The sequence below is a fragment of the Dipodomys spectabilis genome, unplaced genomic scaffold (assembly GCF_019054845.1).
Source record: "Dipodomys spectabilis isolate Male_0828 unplaced genomic scaffold, ASM1905484v1 ptg000180l, whole genome shotgun sequence".
NCBI classification, from domain to species: Eukaryota; Metazoa; Chordata; class Mammalia; order Rodentia; family Heteromyidae; genus Dipodomys; species Dipodomys spectabilis.
The window spans coordinates 1,299,653-1,317,381 of record NW_024870857.1 but is presented as its reverse complement, the minus strand read 5'-3'; the positions used below and the strand labels follow the sequence as shown (position 1 = coordinate 1,317,381).

The 17,729-nt window shown below is 37.3% G+C and overlaps 1 protein-coding gene across 1 annotated transcript in view; it reads left to right on the top strand.

Annotated features, from left to right (window-relative positions):
- Ccnb3 (cyclin B3) overlaps positions 1-17,074 on the top strand; it is a 54,399-nt gene extending 37,325 nt beyond the window's left edge. The window contains exons 7-12 of the mRNA XM_042695266.1: positions 3,569-3,661; positions 9,305-9,442; positions 11,137-11,292; positions 12,217-12,366; positions 16,481-16,611; positions 16,829-17,074. Of these exons, the coding sequence (XP_042551200.1) occupies positions 3,569-3,661; positions 9,305-9,442; positions 11,137-11,292; positions 12,217-12,366; positions 16,481-16,611; positions 16,829-16,901 (741 nt within the window). The 3' untranslated portion in view covers positions 16,902-17,074. The remainder of the gene's footprint in view (positions 1-3,568; positions 3,662-9,304; positions 9,443-11,136; positions 11,293-12,216; positions 12,367-16,480; positions 16,612-16,828) is intronic.
- Positions 17,075-17,729: the final 655 nt, after the last annotated feature.

Genomic DNA, 17,729 nt, shown 5'->3' with positions numbered 1-17,729 from the left:
ACACAGGTTCCATGGTTTTCCTTATTTGCAATAACTAGTATATGTCTGAGACAAGTGGAAAAGCTCTGATAAGATGATGTTAGGCGAAATGAACCGCAAGATAAGGACACAAGTGGTTTTTTTCTTTCTTGCTATTGTTTCTAATATATTTATAAGGTGACTATTTTGTTGCTTTGTATGTCCCTCCCCCACGGTATAACCCCTGTTTTTACTGTATTTGATGTTGGTATAATTTGGGGAGGGGAAGGAAAAAAAACAAATTGTTTAAATAGGGATACAATTGGACCCATTGCAACAATGAGATGTATGAAATGCTATGTTGAAAAATGAACTTTACAACTTTGGCGGGGGTGGGGGGAGTGTAGTCGTGGAGATGGGAAGGCAGGAATGGTAGAGGAAAAAAAGAGGAGGCAACAATGCTTGATAAGAAATGTATTTATTACCTTGCTCATGTAATTGTAACCCCTCTGTACAGTATTTTCACAATAAAAAAACTTTTTAAAAAATAAAAAAAATAGTTTCAGACAGCTGGTTACTGGTGACTCAAGCCTGTAATCCTAACTACTTGGGAAGCTAAGCATTGAAGGATTGTGATTCAAGGACAAAAAGTTAGTGAGACGTCCTTCTCAATCCATAGCTGAGTGCAATGGCACACAGTAGTCAGCTTCATTAAGGATTAGATCAGATGGATTATATCTGGCTAGCCACAGGCAGAAATATCTGCATGATTCCATCTTAACAGAAGGAGTTGAATGTGATGTTTGAACCTATAATCCCAGCTATGATGGAAGGCCCAAAATATGTTGCAATCTGGAGCTGTAAGACTCTATCTTAGAAAACAACTATTCTCAAAAATGATGGAGGCATGACTCAGTGACAGAGCACCTGCTTAACAAGCAGGAAACCCTGAGTTCTTCCCTAGTACTGCCCCAAACAAAACAATAATAACAACAATAACAAAGTCTTAGACAGATTAGTCATCAAGTAGTATGTTTTCTTTTCTTCTTCTTTTATTTTTGGTTGGTCATGGAGCTTGAACTGTGGGCCTGGATGCTGTCCCTGAGCTCTTCAGCTCAAGGCTAGTGCTCTATCACTTGAGCCTCAACACCACTTCCGGCTTTCTGGTGGTTAATTGGAGATAAGAGTCTCATGAACTTTCCTGTCTGAGTTGGCTTTGAACAGCGATCCTCAGATCTCAGCCTCCTGAGTAGGTAGGATTACAGGCGTGAGCCACCAGCACCCAGCAGTATTTTTCTAAATAGCTATGTTTCTCCTTTGTGTGTGTTTCTGGCATCATATGTAAAATCACATTCTTTGTTTCAGTCCTCCAACCTGGAGATTTCTTTTTCCTTTGAAATCTGCCAGTTGCTTTTACCAATTGTATTTATCAACTTCACATTTTCTTCTTTGTTAGTGAAACAGATAAGAGCTAGATATTTACCAACTATTTTTTTTTAGCCATGTATAAAATGATGTATGAGTATCTCATCCTGTATAGACAATTGACTTTAGAGTCCATGTTTCTCCTGATATACAGATATTTCTCAATTTATGAAGGAAGTTATAAGCAGCTAAACTTATATCATAGGTTGAAATATCATAGCTGAGCTACACAGTTCACAGTAGAATATAGGCTGGTTTCTCTTTATGATGCATGGCTGACTGCTGCTCGTATCCAGCACTGAGAGAAAGGATTGTACCAAATGTCATTTAAAATCCTGAGGTACAGTTTCTATTGAATATGCCTTACTTTTGCCCCATCATAAAATTTTATGTATTTGTTTTTATTGTTATTATAAAGGTGATGTACAGAGGGGTTACAGTTATACAAGTCAGGTAAGGAGTACATTACTTTTTGGACAATGTTACCCCTTCCCTCATTCTCTCCCAGTTTTTTTCCTCCTATCCTCACCTACAAGTTGTAGAGTTCATTTTCAACATAGAGTCCAGTGAGTACCATTGTTGAATTTGTTCACCCTGTATTTCTGTGTCTCCCCTTACACTCTCAAAGATGAGAGTGAACAAACAGAACAAAAAGGAAAGAAAACAAAAACAGGAAAAAAGAAAACCTCTTGTTTTTCTTTCTGGCGTTCATTTTGATAAATATTATTTTGTATGGTCAGATGCACATAGACATTGTGCCTTTCTTTTCATCTTCTACGAGTATCCTCCTTTGGTCTCACTGTGTGTGAATGCCTAAAGACATGTATAATTTATTATGTCTTGATATTTTACATCTAGCTTCTGCATATGAGAGAAAACATGGACTGTTTGTCTCTCTGAGCTTGGCTTATATCACTTAACATTTGTTTTAGTTCTACCCTTTTTCCTGCAAATGACATAATATTCTTTCTAGTGGCTGTATAAAATTCCATTGTGTATAGGTACCACATTTTTTGCATCCATTCATCTATTGTAGGGCATCTGGGCTGTTCCCACAACTTGGCTGTTGTGAATAGTGCAGCAATAAACATGCATGTGCAAGTGTTTTTATGGTGTTCTGGCTTGTGATATTCTAGGTAGATGCTCAGGAATAGTATGACTGGGTCATAAGATGGTTTATGTTTAGTTTTTTGAGGAACCTCCAAACTGCTGTCCAGAGTGGTTGTACTAGTTTACATTCCCACCACAAGTGCAATAGGGTTCCTTTTCTCCCCACATCTCTGCCAACATTTGTTGTTGCCCAAATTCACAATGTTGGCCATTCTAACTGGGATGAGATGGAATCTCATAGTTGTTTTGATTTGCATTTCCTTTCCAATCATAAAATTTTAAAAATGTTTAAATATGGTAAATTGGAACTACCTGTATCTTAGAGATAATTCTATTTTTCTAAACATGTAAGCCTTGGCTCAGAAATATCAGTTTCACTTGGGATCTTGTTAGCAATGCAGAAACATAACCCCACTTCACACCTTCTACATCAAAATCTGGTATTACAAGATTTCCAAATAGTGTATAGGTATGTTAAAGTTTGAGAGGAATTGCTTTATAATAGGCAGTCTGAGCACAGTATGGCATTGTGCTTTAAACTAAATTGCATGTAAGGCCCAGAACTTGTATGGTGTTTGTCTTTAAACACAGTTTATTCTTGCTCTCATTCCTCCTGGATTTGTCACTTTCCATTCTGACACTTGAAAGCAAGATTTCTTTTGGGGGCTAGTAGAGGGACTTAAACTCAGGGACTGACTAGGCACTATCTCTTAGCTTTTTTCATTCGAGACTGGAAATCCACCACTTGAGTCCACCTCCACTTTCAACTTTTTGGTGGTTAATTGGAAATAAAAGCCTCACAAACTTCTTGACTGGGCTGGCTTCAAACCAAGATCCTCATATTTAGGCTATTGAGTAACTAGGACTACGGGCATGAACCACTAGTGCTTGACTGGACACATGAATATTTTGTGTGTTCATTTCTCAAGCATAACTAGAAATTATCTAGAAATAGATACTTGGAGCTGTTCATATCTGTTATCAGTTGAAAATAATGGGTTAGAACTGTGAAAGAGAAGTTTATTGTTAAATTTAAACTATTTGAACTGCAACATTTCTTTCTCATTGACACCAGGAAAATTTCATACTTACAAATTACATGGACAAACAGACGGATCTCACCAGTGATATGAGGGCCCTTCTTGTGGACTGGTTAGTGGAGGTACAGGTAAGCCTGACAATAGCTGCAATAAGGAACTTTTGTTCTCTTTCATGGGATGTGGCCCAGGCACACATATTTTTTAAATTTATTTTTTGTAATGGTGATGTACAGAGGGATTGCAGTTACATAGATCTGGTAATAAGTACATTTCTTTTTGAACAGTGTCACCACTTCCCTCATTTTATCCCAATGTTTTCCTCCTAAACTCCCTCTCCCCCAAGTTGTATAGTTCATTTTCAGCATAGTATCTATTCAGTCTCACTGCTGAATTAGTTCACCCTTTGTCCCACATTTCTGTGTTTCCCCATACTCTCCTCCAAACAGTTAAACTTACATACAAGACAAAAAATATAGAAGTCAACAACAATGACAGAAGAGGAAAAAAAACACAAAAAGTAAAGGGAAAAACCTCTTGTTTCCATTTCTTGAAGTTCATTTTGATAAACAACATTTTATATGATCATATGCAAATAACTATTGATCCTTTGTGATCCTGTCCTGTATCCTCCTTTGGTCTCACTGTGTGAATGTTTAGAGTCCTGTTTAATTTAATATGTCCAAGTGTAATTTTTTGTCTTTTATTATCCATTGTGTTTACTTGTTGATTTATAGGTACAGTCTAATTACTATAAGTGAGGGAAACCATGCACCCTATATTTCTTTGGGTCTGGCTTCGCTTAATATAATTATCCTAAGTCTTTACATTTCCTTACAAATGGGACAATGTCATTCTTCATGATGGAAGCATAGAATTCCATTGTGTATACATAACACATTTTTTTTAATCCATTCTTCCACTGGAGGGCATCCGGGTTGATTGCATATCTTGGCTATGGTAAACAAGCTGCAGTGAACATGGTTTGCTGGTATCTTTAGCCAGGCACACATATTTAATAAAGTTCTGTATGCTATGTTAATTTACATTAATATGTAGTTTCATGTATTTTATTATATGTGATTATAAGTAGTCTATTTTATCACGTGTGACATTCCCACATGTGGATCTGTTTTCTTTAATTTTGACTGGTGTAGTGTGAGTTCCTTTAATCTAAAGGCTCGATCTTTGTGGAATTTTATCAGTTATTTCTCTGATACTATTACCCCTCTATCTTTTCTCTGTTATTCTTTTCTGTTAATTTTTCCTACAAATACTGTGACTATGGCTAACTTTCAGTAGATTTCAGAGAGGGATCTGATCTCCTCTCTGTGCTATAAATTCCTCCCTAACTCCAAACAGATTTTTTACAAATGGTTCACGACAAAGCCCTTTCTGGCCATACCCCATTTTCCCAGGTAAAGGGCTCTCTACACTGGTCCCAGGTACCATCAGGTGATGAGTTTGCCACATGCAGATATGTAGCCATCAGCAAGGCAGGGTCTGACTGTTCCAAGGCTCCTTCAGGGCTGCTGAAATTTGCCTGGGTAGAATCTTGACCATTTTCTACTTCAGAAAAGGAGGAGAACATGTCTTCATATTCTGTGCACTGTCTCTCTAGGTTTTTAAAAAAATGTTTACTTTGTTATTAGTACTGGGGCTTTAAATCAGGTGTTGTCCCTGAGATTTTTTGCTCAAGACTAGTGCTCTATCACAGCCACAACATCACTTCTGGTTTTCTGGTGGTTAATTGCAGTTAAGGGTCTCATGAACTTTCTTGCCCAGGGTGGCTTCAAACGTGATCCTCAGATCTCAGCTTCCTGAGTAGCTAGGAGTACAGACATGAGCCACTGGCTCCAGGCATCTCTCAAGTTTTTATTCACCATCTTAAATTTCTGTTTTGGGAGAATTTCTAGAGGTAGCTTTTGGGATTATTTATTTGGTTTGTGGCATTATTTATTTGGTTTGTGGCATTATCTAATATGAAGTCCACTGTATTACACTTTTTTTGGTGCTTATACTGGGGCTTGAACTTGGTTTCTGAGCAATGTACCTTAGCTTTTTTGTTCAAGGCTGGTGTTCTGCCACTCTGCTTTTTTGTAGTTAATTAGAGATAAGAGTCTTATGGACTTTACTGACAAGGCTGGCTTTGAACCTTGATTCTCAGATCTCAGTATCCTTAGAGTAGTTAGGTTTATAGGCATGAGCCATCATTGCCCATTTATCTCACATTAAAAAAAAATTAAATGACTAATTTTTATCAGAACTAGTCTTCCTTTATTCCAAAGGATTCTGTTTTCATAGATTTATGTTTTTTTAGATCTTGAAAATATACAATTTGAGAAGTTTATTCCAGTTCTTGAGAATGGAAAGGTTATATAGGTATAGATACTTGCTGATTTCTAAAAATTTTTCTCCATAAAAATTAACATTTTTCATATAGCTGGTTGATTTACCCATTTTATTCATCTTCATAGAAGATGCTCTTTGAGTTAGATTAGATGTTTTAATCAGATTTTTAAAGTCAGTCCAAGACTGAGCACTTTTTTATATGTTCTATAGTTTTATGACTTCCCCTTTGTTTCTTCAGATCTTTCTCCAGATAGGGAAACAGTTATTAATGAAGGACTGGGAAGAATGCTTTTGGTAGAAGCAGTTGTAAGAGAGGGAGAGAATATTGCTATAATACTGTTTGTCCTTTGGATGCTTGTAATTACCTGGATCACTACTTCTTTTTTCAAATTGGCACAAAGATTCTAATGTGAAGGCTAGTGCTGAGAACAATGGAAACCATATTATATAATACACAGTGAAAGTCAAGTTATGTGGTCTGAGGTGAGGAAGATTTATAGGAGCTATAGTAACTATCTTCATAACTGAAGAGCTGCCACCAGAAGGATTACACTACTCTCAGGTAATTCCAATTTGTATAATTATTTTAGAAGGGTATTATTTTACATTCAAGGAGGGAAAATTACTGTAACTATTGGAAAAATTTCAACTACTTAGGAGATAGAAATTGGGAGGAAGGAGGGTCAAGGCAATCTCAGGCAAAAAGTTAGTGAGACACTATTTCAACAATTAGGCTAGATGTTGTGGATTTTGTCTGTGGTCCCAGCTAAGCAGGAGGTATATGTAGAAGGATCACAATCTGAGGATGGCTCAAGCAAAAATGTAAGACCTAAGCTGAATAATAACTAGATCAAAAAGGACTAGGGACATGGCTCAAATAGTAGAGTTCCTGCCTAGCAAGTATGAAGCCTTGAATTCGAGCCCCAGTACCCTTAAAAAAGTCAATATATTATAAGCACATTCAGATATTACCCACATATTTTGATGTTAATACTGAAAATAGTGTTATGAGTGGCCATGTTCTTATGTGGGGATACTAGAAGGAAGCTATATAAATACTGACTGTGCCATTTATTTGCAGAGTCATGACCCTCTATTTTCCTTTCCTACTATCTTTAATTTCCAGTTTTTGTAATTACCCAACATCATTTTTTGGTACTTAAGATAGTAGCTTTTACTGCCTTCTTGAACAATGTCTATCCCTTTCTTTTTTATTTTAATTTTATTGTCAAGGTGATGTACAGAAGGGTTACAGTTACATGTGTAAGGTAGTAAGTATATTTCTTGTCTAACTTGTTACCCCTTCCCTCATTTTTCTCCCTCTTTCCTTTCCCCTGGTCTACCCCAAGTTGTACAGATCATTTCCAACATATTGTCTTATGAGTATTGCTGTTGAATTGGTTCCCCCTTTCTTGTCCTTTTCTTAAGACATTCCTTTGGATAGTATGGAAAATAAAGTGTCTATGTCCTAATTCTCAGAACCTGTGAAACTTTTTCTTTACATAAGAAAGGGGACTTAAAGTCACTAATCAGCTGAAATTGAGATAGAATAGTTATCCTAGATCATTTGAATAGGCTCAATATAATCATAATGGTCCTTAACTATAGAAAAGGGAGAGAGAACATGGTGTTATTTAAGAAATCTGGCTATGACTGTTTTGAAAATGGAAGGAGCCCACAAATTAAGGAATGTAGGCTGCCTTCAGAAGCTAGAGAACAATAGGTTCTCTACTACAACTTCTAGAAAGTTGTTAATACAGATCTGTTTGACATTTTGATTTTCATCACAGGGAGACCCATTTTGGACTTCTGATTTTCAGAGCTATAGTGTAATGAATTTGTGTTGCTTTATGCCATTGGATGCATGCTAATTTACTAAAGTAGTAATAAGAAGCATACAAATTTCTGAAAAAATCTAAAACCATATCCCATGACAGAATTCCTTTTTAATATTTGATCAGAAATTTAATATGTATATTATTAAATTTTATCCAGCCATCTTCTCTTCTCATTTGCTTATGCAAACATACATCTGTTTCTCTAGTGCTTCTCAATAACCCTTTTTTTGGGGTCATCTAGGTGATAGTGAATAAGAAGGGCTTAAGCCAGAAGCCAGTGGCTCACACCTGTAATTCTAGCTACTCAGTAGGCTGAGATCTGAGGATTGCAGTTCAAAGGCAGCCTAGCAAGAAAGTCCATTAGATTCTTATCTCCAACTAACCATCAAAAATCAGAGGTGGAGTTGTGGCTCAAGTGGCAGCCTTGAATGAATAAAGCTAATAGATAATTCCCTGGCCCTGAGATCAAGCCCCAGTACTGGCACTCACGGTATGGTATACAAATGAAGGTCCAGTGAAGCAGAGATTGCAAGGAGAGTGAATTCACTCAACATATGGAAGAATTTTCCATTAAAGCCATTGAAAGAGCGAGTAGGCTGTATCTGGAGGTTTTTAAGGCAGGGGCTAGTAATTTACATATTTTGTGGAAATGTTAAGAGCATTAACACGTCAATTGAGATGTTAGATGAAGACAGCTTTTATAAGTTCTTGAAGCCTAAGAATTTGATTGGTTATAAGTGAGAAGTATCACTAAGGACTGATGTGACTCCTGTGTACACAGACAAAAATAGCCAGTGTGATTGAGTAGAAACAAATTTAATGGCTTTGTTTTTCCCCACCTGTATATTCCCATTGTAATGGCTGTGTACCCTGAGACACCTTTTACTAATTTCTATAAAGATATTATCTATTTAATCAGATATGAGCTTGAAAAGCTTCATTCACCCAATTTAGACAGTTTTATTTTTCTGATTCACACAAAGGCGTTGGAGCCAGCATAAAGCCTGGAACTATGGTTACAGGAAAAGGGCTCTTATAGTTGCTAGAGGCAAGACAAGGAAGACAAGACAATAAGAAAAGGAAAGAAGAGAGTATATTGTTAATGCTTTAACCCCACTCTGACTTCTCCTATCCTATACTTATCTTCCAAGCTGTACTATCAGTACTTGTACCCAATTGAGCGATTCTAGTAGTATATCTAGATTGGACAAAAGCAAGCAAACAAGCCTCTGGATTTCAGAACTAAAGAAATACATTTCTCAGGGGAGAGTTTACTATATAAATTACTAACAAATGGAGAAAGCAGAAATCTGAGTATAAGAGATGAAGAAGAGAGGGCATGTTCACTCAGATTACTCACAGAGAAGGCAGAGAATCTCTCTGGTTTGTGAGTGATCACCTGCCCAAATGTGTAAAGACAGATAGTGTCATGGTCCTCAAAAGTATTAGGGATACATGCAGATAATTAGCTGGGGAGGCTTTTACATTCTTGACAGAATCACAGCTGCTTAAGACTGTCCTTGATACCATAGACAGGGAGCTAGACAATGTGCAGATTTGTGTCCTGTTTGTATATGCTTCCAGATGAACTTTGAGATGAGTCATGAGACCTTGTATTTGGCAATAAAGCTGGTGGATCACTACTTAACAACGTCATTGTGCAAGAAGGAGAATTTACAACTTCTTGGTTCTACTGCCTTTTTTATTGCAACAAAATTTGAGGTAAGCCTCAGTCCCTAAGGCTCTGGAAAGAACTCATCGTATGTCTATTTAAAACAGAGAATGAATACATGTATTTATGTATACATACACATATGTGCATGTATTTGTATATACTTGTATCTACCTGAGTATTCAATTATACAAATATTTTTCTGTATTTTTTCTATTTCCTCAAAGCAGAAAAGTTGATGCTGGCTGTTAATAGTGGTTTATTTGTTTCCAGGCATCAGCAAAGTTTTTTTATTTCATCTTCAAAGGTGTCTTATATGGATGAGCCTAATTAAATGAGTATTTAAAATTTTCCTTTGGTCCATGATTCTCTGCCCTTGACTTTCTTGCTTCACCAACTCTATTTCTCAACTAGTAGAATCTTCATCTACATATATAACAAAACATTTCCAAATCAGAATGCAGGAGATATTTAATGGTAAATGGTTTGGTGTAGATGGTAGTGAGTCTAAACGGTTCATGTGCAATAATTATTTTTGAAGTAGTATTATAAAAGTGGGCAGCTGGCCTTTTATTCATGACCATAGTCTATCCTCCTAACCTGTCTGATTCTTCCTCTTCCCTGGGTGCTAGTAATCTTGTTTAACTCTCATTTTTTCCTTCACTTATACTATGAAATTGTATGAAACTTTAAGGTTTAGGAGCAGGAAGGGAGCAATTTCTGTTGAGTTTGAAGAACTTTACAGCCAGATTTCTTTATTTTTATTCTGGCACCTTTACTCTCTCCTTTGCTGACTCCTCCTGCTCTACTTGTTCCCTCCCCCTCTTTCCTCTTTATTCTTTCCCTCTTTATGCTGCTGCCCTATTTTCACTTGAAGATATATCCTATACTTCAGCCTCTGAGTTCAGCCCTGTTCAACAGAAAAAGGAAGGGAGTAGGAGGAAGAGAAAGAGGAGCCCTTTTTAGGCAAATCTTGGCACCAGGATCACCCTTCCTCTGGTAGCCATGACAGAGGGCACCTACTAAGTTCTATGTCAAAAGGATGACTTCCTCTTATAGGGCTGAGAAATACTGAAAGACTTTCACAAGTGGAGGTGTGGAGATGGAAAGAGAAGAAAGGAAGAAGTAGTTATGAACCTGATCAAGTCATTTCCAAGAGGGCAGGGGAGGAGAAGAAACAGAGATGGGGAAAGAAAACTGAGTTTGTCAGTGAGCTCCAAATAAGGAAAAGGGTCAGTGGTCTTCTTGCCTCCTCCTGATCTCTCCCAAACCAATATTTAACCTTCAGAGAACAAGGCATAGGCCAGGGCTCCCAGAACAGTGGTTCTTCCAATACTTAGCCCCTACCTGTTCCACCCCAAGCAATCTCTCCATCACTACCTCAGTTTTCTATGTCTTTCTTACTTTCTTCTCCTCCAACAGTCCTTAGTTATTTCATTCCTTGTTCTGACCAGGATGACAGATCACTACTTCAAGACCTCTTATATTACTCTCACACTGTAAGAGACCACCCCAACAGGACTTGTCATTCCTCTGGTGGTAGTTCAGTCTTTGGACAGGCCTTCCTCTCATTTCTCTGGCTTTCTATTTCTGTAAGGCAACCCAGAGCAACCAGAAGTCAGCCCTCAGAGATGCTCCAAAGATCCAAAATAATGGTTACCTCATATACTTTACCTTTGTCCTCCTTGGCCTTTTATCTAAAACTGTCTTCTTGGTTGTAACTGCCTTTCCTCTCCATCTATAGGAACCCTATCCACCTTCTTTGAAGGAATTCCTGTACATCTGTGAAGACCTTTATCAACGAGAAGATATGCTTGCTATGGAAGCCAGCATTCTAACAAACCTTGACTATGACATCAATATTCCCGTTGCCTATCATTTTCTGCGAAGATATGCTATGGTAAGAGGACAAAAACACATTGTTATTCTACTTCTAGGTTTTCTTTATATCCAGAATAGCTGCCAACCCTTTTGGTTAAAAGTTAGTAGTCTTTATGAAAGCATTGGTATGGTGTTAGCAATCTTTATGCAGCATTAGTATGGTGTGTCTGTGAAGTTTTGAGATAAGGGCAGAGTAAGGAAAGAAGAAAACAGCCTTTGATCAGAAAAGGACACATGAAAAGTTTTAGGGGAATATGGGCAATATTCTCTTTCCTTACTTGATTATTGGTTACAAGGACTATCACTTCATAATTACTCATTGTATCCTACAAGTATATGTTGTGTACTTGTATCTGTTTGTGTTATAGATTAATTTTTTTTCAAACAAGAAAAGGGGAAAGAGCTGTTCTGGAGCAGGGAACAAGGAATCAGTGGCAAAATCAAAGTTAGGAGACTTTGATTATTCAGTAGATAACTCCTACAGAAGAGAGGGTATACATGTGACAATTTGGTTAAAAACCTTAAAATTGGCAAGGTGCTGGTGGTTCATTCCTATAATCCTAGCTGCTCAGGAGGCCAAGATCTAGAGGATTGTGGTTTGAATCCTGCCTAGGCAGAAAAGTCCATGCAATTGCAACTCCAAAATAACAAGCAAAAAGCAAGGCTGAAAGAGTGGATCAAGTGATGAAGCACCAGCTGACCCAGCAAGCTAAGCAAGTACAAGGTCCTGAGTTCAAAACCCAGTAATAGCCTTCCTTCCCAAACAAAATCCCCTAAAAGTTTGCAAATCCCAATGCCAATTTCAGAATCTGTGCTTTGGCTCTGGCAGGAGAGATATATTGCTTGAGCAGAGAGCCTGAGGTAGGATAATTGGAGAAGAGGTCTTTTGCCTGATGCTGTTCTTCTAAATAGATTGTTGAACCAGTCTTATTTCTGCCTTTAGTGTCTCCAGTCCAGCATGACAACACTGACACTGTCCCGCTACATCTGTGAGATAACCCTGCAAGAAAGTCACTACATCCCTGAGAGGGCTTCCAAGCTAGCAGCTGGATCTTTCCTCCTGGCCCTCTGCATGAAGAATCTTGGACACTTGGTAAATAGGTTTGATAGGAAGAAGGGTAGGGTGTAAATTAAGGCTATGGGGAAGTTCATAGTGACAAATCTGCCATGTATTCTCAGGAATTCTTTAACACCTGGACAACTTATGGACATAAGTTTCTGCAGCAGTGGTATTGAAATATTTTATTATATTTTTCTAAGTCACAGTATTCTTCGTTTCAGAAGAAATATCCTTCTCTGAAAAATGTCCCTCTCTGAAAACCTAATATTGTAAAACAGACTAATGTGAAGTTAATGTGTTTTTCATGAGGTTGAGGTGAGCCCTTTTACCCCTGTCCCTTGCAGGTCTCTGAGAAAAATAGGCCTCTTTCATTTTTATTTACAATTACATAGGTCAGGTAATGAATACATTTCTTTTTGGAAAATATCACCCCTTCCCTTGATATATCCTAGTTTTTCTCTCCTGTCTCTACCTGCAATTTGTATGGTTCATTTCCAATATAGTGTCTAATGAGTACCACTGTTGCATTTGTACAGCCTTTGTCTCTCCACTTCTGTGCCCTCTCCTCCTCTCGACAAGACAAATAAATGAACAAACAAGACAAAAAGAAAATAAACAGAAACAACAATAAAAAACCTCTTGTTTCGCTAAATACTTTATATGATCAGAGATACACAGGCATCTTTGTGTTCCTCCTCTAAGAATATCCTCCTTTGATCTCACTGTGTATGAATGCCTAAAGTCATGTATAATTTATCCTGTATGATGGAAAGTAGACTTTGGTGGAGCCAGATTTGGAAAGAATTGGCCCAAAGAATATAAAATAGTGAAAGTAACTGTCCATGTATATAGCAATGTGCTCAGAGGCATACCTATTATTGTTGTTTTCTGAAGAGGAATTCCTTGAAAACCCTGTAGCCACCTACAAGTGAAACTCATATTTGCTGCTTTTGTAATTTTATAAAAAAAGTTAAAGAAATTTTAAAGAACCTTAAATTCTTATGGCTACACAACATGCAATTTGAGTAAAAAGATTATGCTCACAAATTTAGCAGCTCCTATCCAACCATTGTTAAATCCATCTTGTCTAGAAGCCCTGAGCCATGGCTGATGGGAAAAACCTCTGCATGCTGAAAAAGAACCATGAAAAAAGTTGTGTGAGCCTGAACAAGTCATATTGAAATTTTTGAGAACAGAGGGAGCATTTAATAAATGGCAATGATTTTGTTGAAAAGTAAAGTCATAACGGTTATTAGCACTTATGGAGTATTTGAGAATGATCTAAGCACATTATATATTAAACTCCTTGCATCGGCCCCACAAGATTAGTACTATTACAATTAATCTATAGATAAGAAATAACTTCTATGTTTATACAACTAATGAGAGATGGAACTAAATTTAGAACTCAAAAATCTATATAATGAAAATTGTGTGTCCCTAACTCTGAAGTTTTGGTCTTAGAGGTCCCATGTTGAACCAAGTTTTGACCCTTGGACTCTTAGTGGGCTCTAAAGGGGATGGATGTGTGGCTTAGGGCAGCCACTGTGCCAACTAAGATAGAAATATCTCAGTGTTTCAAAAATAATTTTTAGTATCATTAAATAGTTGTTACAAGGGCATTTCAATTTAACATATCCATTTATGTGTACAATGCATCTTGATCAGACTCCTGTCTTCTGTGATTTTTCCTCTACCCCAATCCAATTTTCTCATAATTTCTGGATAAACCTGAGAGTATCAGCTGAATGCTGGCCCTAATCTGAACTCAGATAGTTCACATACACAGCCCTTTGTATTATTACACTCTCTTTTCCAGATAAGAAAGACTAAACAAATAAGGTGACTGTGAGCAGGATCTTGAAAGATGAGTAGGAACTTATGAGATAAGACAACTGAGGTGGAGGGAGTAATAATTAAAAAGACAGAAGGCACTGAAGAAGGACTGTGATGTTTGTGGCAGAATAGCACTTTTTCTATTATTAGAACAAAGGGTCCATTAATAAGGATGAATGATGACACCAGAATGTGAGGGTATGGAATTTGATGGGATCTTGTATGTTATGCTAAGAGTACTCATTTTAACTTAAAAAATGGTGGTAGGGATCAAACCCTGAGCCTCATGCATACTAAGCAAGCATTTTACCACTGAATTATATATACTCCAACATCAAGACACCCACTCTATATTAAGGCATTCTTTTAGGAAAGGAAGTAACATGTTCATGTTTTGGGATTTGAAAACAGTACTGCTATGGCAGAATAGAAGGGATGAGGGAGACTAAAGTGGAAACACTAGGGATTAGGCTATTATAGGCAAGATGAAGCATTGTGGGCCTAAGTGACCATGGAAGGGAGCTATATAATTAACATGCCCACCATACTGTGTTAGTCATCTGATCAGCATGCTAGTGACTTCCCTTTGTAGATGGTAGTATTTTTAAAATTGTATTTAGGAGAACCTTATTTTTTGTTTTTTATAGCAGTGTCTCAGACAAAAGGTAAAGGGTTCCAAATTGATGGGCTTCTTAATCCTCATCACTACTTCTACATAAGATACTTAGAGAAAAAAGAGTTAAGGAAAAATAAGACAGTTTAGGGGAAAAAAATCACTGGCTTATAGATAAAGCCTCTTCCTATCTCTGCCCATCAAGCATATTATATGATAGGATTGAATAAATTTAATACATATTTGTTTAATCATGGTATAATTACTATAATGATCCTCATTTGGCAGATTTGCAACCTGAAGCACTATGAGGTTAAATAACTGGCTCCAGTCCATGCTGTTAGAGTTTGAATTTAAACTGAAGCAGATTGCCTCTAGAACCTTTCCTCTTAAGCATTGCCATATAAGACATTCTTTTTCTTTTTTTATTTTATTTTATTATTTTTAAGGTTCTTAAACTATCCTGTTCTAGTTCCCTCATCTGTAAAATAGGGAGTATAAATGGTATATATCTCTAGAGTTGTTGTGGCAATTACATTAACTAGAAAACATACAATGCTTGGATCAGTACCAGGCTTTTAATGCCCTACTTAGGAATCTTTAATTAAATTGTCAATCTCATATAAGTCAGTCTTATGGTTAAGTAAGAAAGTGAATGTATGGAATGATGGATGTCAGAATTAGAGATGAGGAATAGTCTCCAATTAAGTTGGGACTCTGAATTTGTTCTGCAGTTTGCTTGGTCATTGGCTTTAGGTCTAAGAGTGACTAAATAATACCAGAGCCAGGTGCCAATGGCTCACATATGTAATCCTAGCTATTCAGGAGGCTGAGATCTGAGTATCATGGTCTGAAGCCAGCCTGGGCAGGAAAGTCAAGGAGACTCTTATCTCCAAGTAACCACCAAAAAGCCAGAAATGGAGCTGTGGATCAAATGACAGAATGCTAGCCTTGTGCAAAAGTGGTCAGGGATTACCCCCACCCTCAGGACCCACAAAAATGAAATGAAATGAAATAAGATCAGTTTATTTCTTTATGACTTTAGTGGATTTTAGTTCATTATGAACATTTGCAACCAGGGCTATCCTATAAATGGTATGTGTGCATATAGTCATCCCAGAAATTCCCTAGAATTGAAGGGTGGAGAATATCTGTCCTGCAGCTATGTACAGCCTCAGAAATTATTGGGCACAAGTATGGGATAGACATGTACGCCTTTTGTTTTTGGCTAGTTCTGGGGCTTGAACTCCTCAGGGCCTGAGCACTGTCTCTAAACTTCTTTTTTGCTCAAGGCTAGCACTCTACCACTTGAGCAACAGCGCCAGAGCTTTTTCTATGTATGTGGTACTGAGGAATCGAACCCAGGGCTTCATGCATGCTAGGCAAGCACACTGCCACTAAGCCACATTCCCAGCCTAACATGTACGCTTTTTATGGCTTGTCTTCCTGGAGCCTGTATTGATAACTTTGGTATGGTCTGCAAATAGTATTATAAATATCCAAATGACACTTGGCAGAAAAAGGCTTCCTTTCCCTTTACCCTAAATTATGGGTTAGTGTCTATACTGTATAAATTTTTGCAATATTTTGAATATCATCCCTGCCTAAACCACAGGTGGGGAGTTTGAACTTGAAACAGCATAGATAGAGGTAAGGTATACTTACTATAGTAGAAGTAACTGTTTTTGCTTCTTCTAGATTCGTTCTCTGGAACATCACAGTGGCTATAAGGTCTCTGACCTTCGCTGTCTGGTCAGGAAATTGAATGTACTGGTGACTTTACAACCGTACAGCGAGTTCAAGACTGTGTATAACAAGTACTGTAGCCAGTAAGTACCAAGCTCTATCCACGTTGTATTTGTGCTCATTTATGGGAAAGCTTTAAAACTTTAGGGTAAGAGGTATCTCACTTGAGGATCCAGACACTTTTCAACCTTCTTTCAACTCTAGAGATAAAACAAGATAGGAAACCAAGTGCACTATGTTTTGTCAGTGAAGTCTGTTTGGCCTGTTATACACTGAACCAAGCCCCCTTTCTTTTTGCAGGGTATATTATGAAGTTGCTAAAATAGGCCCCTTGGAAATGGCGGACCTGGAGGAAATTTTACACACTGACTGATAAGAATGAGGTCTTGGCACTCTGGCAGTAGCCTGTTACCAGAAAAAAAAAAAAAAAAGCAAATATATTGGATTTATTCTGTGCTTGAATTTGTCATTTGTTTACCTTTCCTCGTTTTCCTAGTTTGTTTTATATTTTCCCAAATTTCCAATGTTGTATCTAAATGTTTTATGAAAAGAAGACATTGCTGTCATATTTGTCTAGAAATTCAATAAAAACACTGTTTATTAAAGTATCTCACTCCCCCTCTTATTGCTCAGGAATAACATGTATAACTAAAGCAATTAATAACATGTATAACTAAAGCACTTAATTTTCCTGCCCTGTAAAGGCTATGTTTCAAGGACTAGCTTAACTAGTTTTCTCAGTTCTTTGAAAGTTTTCCTGCCGTGGGAAGAGAAATCACACTAAGTACAAATTGCTAGATGGGTCTATAGAAGGAAGATCCTATGAATGGTGCTCAGTTTGAAAAGAAAGCATCTCCCTCTCTACCTCGCTGTCCCCCATGCACAAAGTAGTCCTCAGTGTTCAGAGCTAAAGTGGCTGATAGTGTTATAGGGCAAATACTAGTTGGTCCTAATCTCTAGTTGCTAAATTTCTTTAATTCTTTGATAATGAAAAGTAGGGTAAGGATTTGAATCCACATGTAGCCCCACATTCATAATTAGGCAGCTTTTTTAAAGTCTGAAGCTCTAGAGTTAAAAATTTTTTTTTTGCTCTTCTGCTAAGACAAGGAATATCTAGCTGTGAAATGAGCAAGATGTCCCACAAATGCAAGTATCAACTACTTGTCCAATATTTCATTCATAAAACCTAAGGAATCTCTTG